The following is a 12,514-nucleotide window of genomic DNA, read 5'->3' as shown; positions in this document are numbered from 1 at the left end:
ATTAAATTTAAAATGTGTCAAAAAGTAGGAATGACTTAAGAGAAGAAAGCTTAATCAAGTATCACAGGTTATCCCTGATTTAGGAAATAACCTGCATTTGCAAATCCTCTGCTCTTGGTGCAGCTGACACATATGAATACACAAAAACAGTTTCACTGCATTTATATTTACAGTTCCAATTATGAAGTGAGATGTCTTTTACAAGGGAATGCTGGGAAGAACCCCATTTGTTATCCTTGCTTAATAAGTATTATTTTAACATAAACAATTATGCATCACCAAAATAGCACAGCATGAAAACATCTCAGTATAAAGTACTGTATTCTATAAAGCATTTGCTGGCACTTCAAAGGAAGCTGGCTGGTCACATCCAACCAGCTTCTCCAATCTTGGAGCTACTGCAGCACCCTCCCAACATGCTGCATTCCTTCTTAAAATCATTTTAATGTGCATGATGAGAACTGAGCCAGTCAGTGCTCTGAAGCAGGTAGTAGATGCAGACATATCTAAAAGCAAGCTCCCCTAAAACACACTGCAGCCTTTAAGGCCAACTTTTTTTATAATAATAATAAAAAAAAATCATCCCCCCCCCCCAAAATTTAAAAAAACAAAAACAAAGCCAAACAAGACTCACATGAAAACCCAAGGCTCACTTTTATTTATTTATTTTAAAGTGAATAAAACAAGCTAAATTTATAGAGAAAAAAATAAAATAAAATCAGGGAATTCTACCCTAGCTCTCTCACTGTTCTATGTGTCCTGGAAGGTTGATCCTTGGCTTGCAAGGCTAGAAGCACAGATACTCTACTGCAGCAAAATCTGCCTGATTCCCCCTTGTCCCTGCTGGGTTTCTTCCACCCACTGAGGGCTGGCTGCTCTTTGCTCCTCGCTCTCCACATTGGCTGGAACTCCATGCTGCAAATATCCTGCCTGTCACAGCCCTTTGCCTAAAGCTTTTTTCCCCAAAGCTCATTTCTTCCCCACAGGGGCCACAGAGCAACCCTCCTCACCCTCAAGAGATATATTAATTTGACCCAGTTGTTTCTTAAGAAAATCCTGCCATGTAATTAAGAACCATCCATCCACTAGGTAACAATGACTCTAGCTGCTGTCACACTGTTACTCAATTATGAATGAGACAAACCAGGCAATTGTGAAAACAACTTCTAATTCCACAAAACAAGCCTTAAATCTAAGGTGTGTCCCATGGGACCACAATGCTACTGCACACTCAGCTTTTATATTCCAAGTCATTTGTTAACCAGGACTCAATCTAGACAACATAGAGAACAACCTTCAAGTGTCCTTTGGCATGCTAAATACAGGATAATGTACCAATTTATGTTCGTATCTCTGTATTATTCCAATAGCAATGTTTTTTAACTGCTGTGTTTACACCACAATAGAAAGACAAACCCAACCACTGCTTTCAAACATTTGCATCCTCAGAATGAGCATCAATGAAACAGTTTCTTGTGGGTTATGCCCTCCACAGTACAGGAGGTCAAAGCAAAACATGTCCCTCTGAAGTGACAGGATTAAATTTTCTAAATTTAGCAACTTCAAAGATGGGTTAAGAGAAGCAAGACTGGATGATTTGAGTAACACATAAATATGCATAGCAACATTCCCATGCATACAAGAGAAAGCTGCTCTTTCAAAAGCAAGTCTTTTCTGAGGACTGGGTACTGTAAGGGGTAACTGATGTCAGAAGTCGAACACATGCAAGAGGAACTCACCTGAGACACGTGTCATCCTGGTGGAAAAATAGCACTGCTCTAGGTCCTCAAAATGAGCTGTGAGACGCTTGCGCCGCGAGGCTAGGGTGCTGTTATACCATGGCTGCTTTTTGGTCTGAATGGAGGAGAGAGAACACTTCAGAAAGGTAAAGCCAGGCCTAGGTTTCATTTCACTAGATTTTACTAAATTATAAGCAATTTATACATTATACGTGAAGGGTCAGAAGTGTAAAATGACAATAAATTAAGATCTTGCCATATCAACAGTTATTCTTACGGTCCTATGTTGCACCCTTTAACTTGACAAACAAGAGCTGCTTTTAGACAGTTCTTGTTTCTTGAACTTTTGCAAATTTACTGCTTCTGGCCTTACATGCAAGACACAGCAGCAACGCCTGGGGAGTCACATCTTGCGTTTATACAATTAGACATCAGAGGCCAAAGATACCAGGCTTTCAGCTTCATAAATCAGACTGTACAACAAATACTGCCTAGGTCCCTATCAGACAGCTCATTAAAAAGAGATTTTTTTTTTAAACAGCTACTGAATTCTTCCAAAGCAACTCAGAACTCTCCACATAAAGCTAAGCCAATAAGGATAGAAGCAGAAGACACCATGAAGTTCAAAGGCTAATTGAAAAGAAGTCCATGAAACTTATCTGTAAAGCCATTTTCCAACCTACTCCAGCAGTGAGAGGTAGAAATAAAGGACTGAAACTACAAGCAAACCAGAAAATAGAGTACTTCTTGTTTTAATCACTAGTAAGGAAAAGAAACAAATTCCTCTATTACAAGAATGATGAGGAGTACCTTACTTTATATTTAAGAAGCATCACATATTGCATGCTCAAAGCTAATGAGGAAATTTTGAAAGATTAAGGAGATGGTGGTTCTCAAATGGATAACAGCCCTGACCACATATAAGGCCTGTAATGCCACTCAGTGGCATAATCAAAATCTGTGTACACTCCCCCTCAATCCACACAGGAGAACAGACTGCCCTCACTACAGCCACCAAGCAATTCAACAAGAACAAACTAAGCTTACAGCCCTCTCAGATTCTGCTTATACCTTTACAAACAGTATCTAACATTTTAGGGGAAAAAACAAACCCCAGGCAATGAAACCTGCAGATGCCGCTTCCTGCATGAGGCCCTTGGCTATACACTGACATCATGACTTACACTTGCACATTGACAGCACCTATGGTCTATGCAGCATGCTTCATCTCAAAACCAATTCCAATTTCAACATAGAACTAGAATGCTGGACATCAACACCTTTTAACCACAATGTTCTAAAATTTCACTGCTTTAAGAAATGCTTAAATGAACACTTTTATAGCACCTTCCTATTAATTTTTGTACCAGCCTACAAAGGGTCCAGCATCTCTCATCACATCAGGAGTGATTAGGGTTCAAGACAACTTTGAGCATCCCTTGCAGTCACTTCAGTCTCAAGACAAGCCACCTGCAACATGATGAGCAATATGACCCAAGCTTGAGTCTGATCAGCAGATATACCCAATCCACATCAAGATGGAATCAATCATGGTAAGTATTTGCCTGCTGTGTGATTACCTGCTGGGTCTCCAGAGAAAGATACCCCCTGTCTCAAGCTGGCACATGGCAATCCAGCTGTGCTAGGAATCAGTCTGCAATAGCCCATTGTCATCATATTCTCCGCAGCTAAGCATTTTAAACTGCTCACGTTTTATCAAAACATACATTCAGTTTCTATGGCTCCTGCTCCCTTGCTACTTGTTAAGCAATGCTGGGAAACAGGAAGAGAAAAAAAAAAAAAAAGGAAAAGAGAGAAAACATACCCAAGCAGTTTTTATTCAACTGCTAAAATGACTACGGTTGTCCTAGTTGAGGACATTAGTTCAGACTGCTCTGTTATCCAGACTGATTTTACTGTCTGAACTTTATCAGGTGCTCTAAAGAGTTCAACAACAACTGAATGACCAGAAAGTCTAGACTGATTGTTTTGTGTGCCTACCAGCAGCACAGCTATGTTACTAATTTTGTCTTTGAAACGGAAAGGTACAAGACAAATAGTGTCACTGGAAAACAAACACCCTGTACCATATCAGAGTCCTGAACATAAAATCTCCACCCACATTTTACCTGCCCTCTGAAGGTTTTGTTCAAGCAAAAACCTCCCAAGACCACAGCAGCAGGAACAAGCACTTTCCCCACAGACTAGTAGATATAATTTTCTAATTACCAATTAGTTACACAGCTGCAAACACCAAAACCTACATGCACACATATATGCATATCAGCCCAAAATTCAGGCGTTTCTTTCTTTACAACAGCTACTCCATCAAATAAGACCCAAAACTATTTCTACATGTTAATTTACCCTTTCGACTGCCTTTAAATTTACTAATTTGATACTGCTGTGTGCCATGGATGGTCCACCACCACCAGAGAGCACCAAAAGCACCAGCTGGCACATAACCAAAAGTGCAGGCATCCAAATCAAAACTGTTTAATCTTTTTGAAACTGAGCTGTATATCAGTGACATCTTCCCAGCCCGGATGAATCACTCTGAGCTTCAAAACTACAGCAGTGCTGTTTGGTATTCGGCAGGCTCTGCGATCAGTTGGTTTGGAGGCTGCCTGCCAGACAGCTTCACTGTATATACAACTTTTTACCTTCTATGTGAATTCATAATAGTTTGTAAAGCCCTAGTGAGGACAAACTACAAAATGAGTGCATATTTGGAGAATGAGGGTTTCTTTTTTTTTGAAGTTCAAGTTGGATCCAAAGCTATTTAACTCAGTGCAAAGAGTCAGGGATTTACCTTCCTTCCCAAAAGCTGCCCACTTGGGAAAACAGCTGGAGAAAAAAAAGTTAGAAGGAAAAAAATCCCCTCTTCCAGCTTTGGGAATAAAGTTGGATGTCGGAATATATTACAACAGATTTCTTCGATGGCATCACAGTGTAGACATAATCATGCACAGTCATTCCTTCAGCTGTAGTCTGGGCTTCAGTTTGCCCAATATAACCAGTTAAAAGCCTTTGCAAGAGCTGAGTTGACCAGTACCCTGCAGATTTGCGCCTAACCTCCACGTTCACTCTCTCAGCCCCCTGTGCACAGACACATATATTACCTTACCTGAGAACTGCCACTGAAGCCTGGAGGCTGGCTATACTCCGTGGAGTCAATAATACTACTGCAAAACCAAAAGAAATAGTCTGTTTAAATCACTGTACAACCATCCTTTATATTTTTTAAACCTGTTTTCTATTTCCCCTTTACATCCTGCAGCATACTTGCCTTTGAAAACCATTTTACAGACAGGGAACTCAAGGTTACTTTTTTGTTTGGGGGTTTGGGAGAGATATTTTAATTCAGGAATCTCCTAGAGCAGGATGCTGCCACACACAGTTATGTGTAGTGCAATCTAATAATTCCTAAATAGGATGCAAAAGCATATCTTTTGTATTAAATATGCTGGATAAGACATTCTGAAAAATAACATATTACCATTGCTTTTCAGTTCCTTTAAAAAAGTTTAATGCCATGGCATATGAAACAGCACTGTGAAAAGCTAGAGGAAGCATCTTAAAACAGGCACTAGTATTCCAGACATCTCTGAAGACACACAAAGGACACAAGTAATGAAATACAGAAATTAACTAAAGAAATACAGACAGCCAGGATTTCCTTTATTAGAAAATTCTACACCATATAGAGGTACATAGTGTCTATAATGACACGACACACCCTAAATCACTGTGTCTCAAAACATAGCACATGTATGCAATTCAAGAGATTTAACTTTAAAAACTGCAAAAGGATCTACTGCTACAAGCAGAAGACAAGTGGTTCGGTATTCTTGCATATATGTGCAAAATATTTAGCTCTCACAATAAGACTCCAGAGCCAGATTACGCACCCTTATCAATCAAATTTAATATACTTTTAGGACAAATGAAGGTTAGTACACAAGAACACCACTTTATTATTTATGCAGAACACATTACAAACATCACCATGATTTATTTCTAAAAATCTTTGTAACTTACTTGCTACTTCTGTGTTGTTTGGCTTGGACAGGAAGAAACTATTTGGGTTTGTTCTCAGTCTTACTTATGAGATAACCTTAGATTTAAGCATTGCTTGGGAAAGCTGAAGGTTTCCTTAAAAAGCTGGTAGAACACTGCTACAGGTCCTGGTTTTGTAAAAGATAATTGTACCTACTGATGTTTAGTTAACTGCTACCAGAACTGATGCTTACACCTGACATTCTTGGTCATGAAACACATGGTTTGACTGAAATGCTGGTCAGAGCACCTGTAAATCTAGAAGGATGAAAAAATGTTACTACCACTGAAATATTTCCCTGAGCATTTTAAAGCTCCCCTGAAAGTGGAGGGAAGTAGAAACAGAAGATGAGAGATTATTTTTAAAATCTCATTAGTGGTTAACTTGTAGGATGTGATTGATAGAGCTTCTGTTACAGGCAAGACAAAAGCTGCAAATCGAGAAAATCTGAGGAATAAAAATCATTATTTGCTGCGAGCTACTGCAAGGGAGAAAACAGCAGAGCTGTTTCAGGCATGGCCAGGGACAATGAACTTTAATTTAGAATGTGGCCACAAGAAATAATGAAACACATACAGCAGATCCTGCTAGGAACAGCATGAATAACATGCTCAGCTGGAAAGCAATGAAAAAGTACTCTACTTCAAGACAGGTACAGTGGCAATTAACAGCAAAACACACAAACTTATAGCGTGCGGTCTCATTTTGCTGCAGGTTCTCTGGTGATGTAAAGCCTTTGAGAATGCAGACATGGCCTCCCTAACCAGAATACAAATTCAAAGTAATTTCTGTGAGGTGACAGTAGCCGAGTTGACTGCCACATGCATGAATGTTTTCCCTTTTAAAAACAGGCAGCAAATAATCAGAAAATTACAAAAGTGCCCTCTAAATTCTTTGTAAAAAGCTGCAATATTAGGTTCAATTGGAAATTCACCTACATTAACACGACATTTAAAAATCTTCAACAATACAGCAACCTGCAGACTATAAACCTCATTGGTTGTACCCTTACAGGGCTGGGCGGTAGTAATAATAACAATAAATGAAGGGGAAGGAGATCAGGATTTCGATAACTGAATTAGAGTTACCAAGCAACTAATTCTTACATCAGAATCTTTCCCCAGAAACTCCTATTACAGTGACAGTTCATTATTGCTGTTACTCCTGCACATCTGCTCACCAAGAAGTTGCTTATTTGTATCTCCTGCTTGCGCTACTTACTGGTAGCAAAAATAGCACATGCGCCTGTTCAGAAAAAGCCTACACAGAACTATTTGTTCTTTTCCCTTACTCTTCCCCTCTTGTTCTCTATTAGCATACAAACCCAGCAAACTGCAACACTGTAAACAAATGCTGTGCTATTACCCAATGCAATATTTCACCATACCCTGTACAAGTATAACAGAAAACACGTGTCTCTTGAAGCCAAGAATGTATTGAACATGATAGGCATGCTTGTTTTTCTTCTAAAGAACTTCTGAAGGAAGATGGGGGAGATACAGCAATTTCACATTTTGAAGATGTTAAGAGTATGTGTGGGGAAATGCTACAAACAATGAAAAGAAACAGAATTAATGAAACAAGCCTGTGATTTAGAGGAAGTAGATGAATAAGGGCAAGTCACCAGAGACCAGATAAAACTGAATTCCAAAGAAATCTATTTTCCTGAACTTTCAAAGGCTAAAGAGATTTTCTTCATCTCAGCACAGGTCTGTGATAACCTTTTGCTATAAGACACATAAGTAAAATTTTATACAATTTTATTTAACTAGCAGGGTGTTATAACAAGTTATATTCTGATTTAAACATACCATTTTAATTCACTGACAAATAAAATGGTCTCTGCAAGTTTAGTAACATTTTAACATGGAAGTAAAACCTGACAAAACTATATCTGTATTTCATTCTTAGCAGTTCACTGCATTTCTGAAGTGCACTTTGGAGATTAAATATTACAGCAGAGCTGAAAAAAAATCTGCATATTTTAAAGCTCCTCTTCACTGTTTTGCAGCATTCTTTCCAAGGAGGAATCAAAGTCGCAATTTTTGATACACTCTCCAAAACTTAATGTTGAAAAGAAAATGAATTTCACGGGGTAGACCCTTCTGGAGGGGTTTTCTGGTAATTCAAAGCAATGCAATTACTTGAATTACACAAAAATCCTGCCAGGATAAGGCAGCGAAAGAAGTAAGAGTCCAGTAACAACTGACGCCTGTTCAAACACTTCCTTCACATAATTTTATCTTTAAGCACTTAAGACTACTTCTCAATGCAGGAATGGCACTCGGAAACAGAAAAGGGGTCTTTCTCAAGCCAAGAGAAAAAGGGAACCCCTGGAAAATCCCTAAATATCCTACTATATCACACCCCTGGCATGTTGTACCAGAGGAAAACCCCAGAAGTTCAAGACCTAGCTGAGATGGAGCCAGACAAGTGTTAAGATGATCAGGCAGGAAATAGAGCCTACGGTCCTTGCACCTGCCATGGTCTCTCAACTCGCCACTATCTCCCAGCAGACCTCAAACAAATCACAAATCCAAAAGACAAAATATTTTGGACACTATGTTACACCTTCAAAATCCAGAACTGAGAATATTTCATGTCCAAGGGTTAATGAAACAGGCATAAAGTAACAAGAAATCCTCAGTAGACTGAAAACAGTGTAGGTTTTGCACAGATTTGTTTCTCCCAACTCTTTCACCAAAATTCTTGGGCCTAAAGCATTATTCCAGCCAATAAAGTTCTTGGGGAGCTTGTTTGTTAGTTTGGCCCAAGTAATAGAGATACCTTTCTACTCATAAATACAATCTTCTGTTAAAAAAAAAAAAAAAGGAAAAAGGAAAGGTTTCTAGGCCTGAAGGTGTTTAACATGTAACAAATTCAGCCCAACCAGCACTCAAGCTTTCTCCAAGCACCAGTACCATGAAGCAAACAACAAGCAATCTATTTAATAGCCAATAACCAGGAAACTAATAGAACCTGACAAGAAACTCATCAGTTTCACAAAATTGCTTCTTGGCAAGACAGCAATAACCCACACCAAAAAACACACCTGCACCCAAAAAAATTAAACAGTGAATTGCTGAATAACAAACACTATTCCTGTCCTTTCCCTCAGGGCTGTATTTCTTTCTTCACAGAAATACGAGAGATTGCAGTCTTGGTGTTCAGAAATAGCATCTTGTGAGAAATCCCAGCCAGTATTGCTAGGCTCCTTACCAAAGTATCTAAATCTCTGTAGTGGAAGAAATCTGACCATTTTCTCTTACTTTTGGGCTATCAGGTTAGAGCTGCTAACTGCAGAGAAGGTAACAGTATAATTTTGTCACAGAAGTCAACAGCTTAGAGAACTCTACTAAGAGGCAGGAAAGAAGATCACTTAATAATACAACTTAACCCTGTGAAAATTAAGACCTTTCCTAGGCTGAGAACTGCGTAATGTTCAGAAAAGGTAGCATGTATTTAACACTAACATTTCTTCCCCTAGAGCAAAGACTTACGATCCAAGTTACCTAATCCATGCTACATTTATAACCATGTGGTTTAGAAGAGACTTTGTCCAGACTCAGATGACTTTTTCTTCACTGCTTTGTTCACAGCAAGTTTATACGATCAAAAACAGAACAAGATAATATTGTACAACATTCAGAAAATAGTTCTGCTTGTGCTTTGGGCATGGCACAGAGAGGACTAGCAAGTACAGTGCAACATGTACAGCTTGCAATCCAAGTTCTGAGTTGCAAGCTCCATACCTGTGTGAAGGTGAGGGAGCCTCAAACTGCGGCACCGTACTGTCCTCACTGACTGGGGAGTACAAGCCACTCATCTCCTGAAACAGAAAGTCATGTTACAGCAAAGCTGACAGAACATGAATAGTAGGCACTGTCTTATATTCAGTATTCTCATGATTTTTGTTTTTCCAAGCAGATGACTGACTGTATCTACTTTTATTCAGCACTCACCTAGAAGTCTTTACTGTAGCTGAAGAAACATTGGGGTTTGATCCCCCCACCTTCTCATTCCAACCACATTTCAGAAATCTTACAACTACAGTGCTTTTTGCCCCAAAAGAGGCAGTTCTGGATCTTATACTCAAAAAAAAAACAACAACAATTTGAGTTACCATCCAGTTGTCTCTAATCCAGCACCTCCCTTAACCATGGCAGAACAAGCAAGCTGTAACTACATTTTTGAGACATGTGAAAATGTATCTAATAGCCTGCGCAGCTGGAAAGTAATGCTGGGCATAGGTCATGGCAAGAGCAGCTACAAGATGACAGGACAAAGGTGGTATCATGGATGATACCAGACTTAAAAGAAGCTCTATCAGTCTTCCGTGAGGCAAGTGCAAAAGAAATAAACTTTGTACATAAACTTGGCTTTGCACTGGCAGACTAAATCACTGTTGTGTACCCAGTATGAGACTACCTTTCATGTTTGAGAAATGGAAGCCATGCAGGATGCTGCAGCTCATTAGCTGGGGGAGGGGGGGGGCGAAACTGTTCCAAGACATTACTGGTGCTTTTCAAATTCCCACGAGGTGCCCATTAGGTTTTAGGTAGAAAGCAGGATATATGTGACAAGACAGATCCCAGGCTTTAAAGGTCAGAACCAAGGTCACTATCACACACCAGAAACATACCCCAGGTGCAGTCCATTGAAGTACGTGATTAAAAAGCATAAAAGCAGACAGCTAGATATTCTTTGAGGGATCCCACAGCTTCAGAGATAACTTCTCTTAGACCTGAAGACCTATTTTAACAGTCTCAAGGAAACACGCCAAGATGTATTTTTCTCCTCAAGAGCTGAGAAATATTTAGGGAAATAGGTCTGAAAAACGCTGTTATCTACCAAGATACAACTGGCATAGCTATCAGCTAAAGGGAAGATCCTGCAGTTGTCAGTTCTATTGGTATTTTGATAATTCATCAGCAGGCAAATAAATTGGAAGTGAAGAAATCTAAGAGGCTTTTGGGCAGCAGTTGGGAGATTCTGCTGACTGCTTGAGACAAGTGAGAAGAGAGAAGCAGACCTCCAAACTGATACCAAGAAGCTTTAAAGGAACACTATTTTCAGAGGTGGCAGTTTGATGCATTCCAAACATCAGTTTCCTACTCCTAAATCAAAACACTAGAATGATTAAAGGACCAAGGAGGAATTTAGACTCAATAAGGACAGAAGAACAGAGCTGATGGGTTTACAACGATGGCCGCATGTAAAGAGCTGTGGTCAATGGCTCAATGTCCAGCTGGAGATCAGTAATGAGAGGTGTCCCTCAGAGATTGGTATTGGGACTGGTCTTGCTCAACATCTCTGTTGCTGACATGGACAGTGGGATTGAGTGTGCCCTCAGCAAGTTTGCCGATGACACCAAGCTGTGTGGTTCGGTTGATACACTGGAGGGAAGGAATGCCATCCAGAGGGACCTTGACACGCTTGTGAGGTGGGCTGATGCCAACCTCATGAAGTTTAACCATGCCAAGTGCAAGGTCCTACACCTGGGTCGGAGCAATCCCAGGCACAGCTACAGGTTGGGCAGAGAAGAGATTCAGAGCAGCCCTGAGGAGAAGGACTTGGGGGTGTTGCTCGATGAGAAAATGAACATGAGCCAGCTGCAGTGTGCGCTTGCAGCCCAGAAAGCCAACTGTATCCTGGGCTGCATCAAAAGGAGCGTGACCAGCAGGTCGAAGCAGGGGATCCTGCCCCTCTACTCTGCTCTCATGAGAACTCACTTGGAGTATTGTGTGCAGTTCTGGTGTCCTCAACATGAAAAGGACATGGAACTGTTGGAACAAGTCCAGAGGAGGGCCATGAGGATGATCAGGGGACTGGAGCACCTCCTGTATGAAGACAGGCTGAGAAAGTTGGGGCTGTTCAGCCTGAAGAAGAGAAGGCTGCGTGGAGACCTCACAGCAGCCTTCCAGTATCTGAAGGGGGGCTATAAGGGTGTTGGGGAGGGACTCTTCATTAGGGACTGTAGTGACAGGACATGGGAGAATGGGTTCAAACTTAAACCAGGTGAACCAGTTGTGAATGCTCCATCCCTGGTGGTGCTCAAGGCTAGGTTGGACAGAGCCTTGGGTGACATGGTTTAGTGTGAGATGTATTTGCCCATGGCAGGGGGGTTGGAACTAGATGGTCTTAAGGTCCTTTCCAACCCTAACTAGCCTATGATTCTGCAAATACTTGGAGAATAATTCTTAGCAAAAAATCTAAAGAAATCCCCATCATTAAGGGATTAAGATAATTGTATGTGGAGGTAGGAGTCTGATTCTGGTTTGACAGGCAGCATGAACTGCTTCTGCTCCTACCCAGTCTCTGCATTATGGCTTTCTTATGCACTCCCGATATCTCTCCATTTTAAGAATGGCATGCTGCTAAGACTTAAGCAGCCTGTGCAAATATATGGAACAATGAAACATACAAAAATCGTAAGTTATGGTCAATATACTAGCTGTTCATTTCTATTACTCTAAAATACTACCAACACAAAGAAATTGAAAAATACAATTATGTAAGAGCGAGGTTTCAACAAAACTCCCTCTTACCAACCTGCAGCTTGCACACATCAACTAAATGAACAAATTAAAGAACGTCATATGTTCATTTTCCCATTACTGCCTCAAATGTCATAAATTTAATGCAGCAGCTCCACAGCAAGGCAGACAGCTTGATGAAAATGAAAAAATGCCAGAGTCAGAGCAATGTCTGGGCA

General features: G+C 40.3%; 1 protein-coding gene across 2 annotated transcripts in view; it reads right to left on the bottom strand.

Moving 5' to 3' along the window:
- The window catches only part of COP1 (COP1 E3 ubiquitin ligase), a 134,336-nt gene that overhangs the window by 96,243 nt on the left and 25,579 nt on the right, over positions 1-12,514 (bottom strand). For both annotated transcript variants that reach the window (XM_057427053.1, XM_057427054.1), the window contains exons 8-10: positions 9,552-9,628; positions 4,867-4,924; positions 1,740-1,854 (exon numbers count right to left, since the gene is read on the bottom strand). In XM_057427053.1, the coding sequence (XP_057283036.1) occupies positions 1,740-1,854; positions 4,867-4,924; positions 9,552-9,628 (250 nt within the window). The remainder of the gene's footprint in view (positions 1-1,739; positions 1,855-4,866; positions 4,925-9,551; positions 9,629-12,514) is intronic.

This window comes from Pezoporus wallicus, unplaced genomic scaffold (assembly GCF_028554395.1).
Source record: "Pezoporus wallicus isolate ANWC-B61680 ecotype Strahan unplaced genomic scaffold, APGP_CSIRO_Pwel_v1 scaffold_7107, whole genome shotgun sequence".
In the NCBI taxonomy this organism is placed as follows: Eukaryota; Metazoa; Chordata; class Aves; order Psittaciformes; family Psittacidae; genus Pezoporus; species Pezoporus wallicus.
This window is presented reverse-complemented; position numbering and strand designations above follow the sequence as displayed.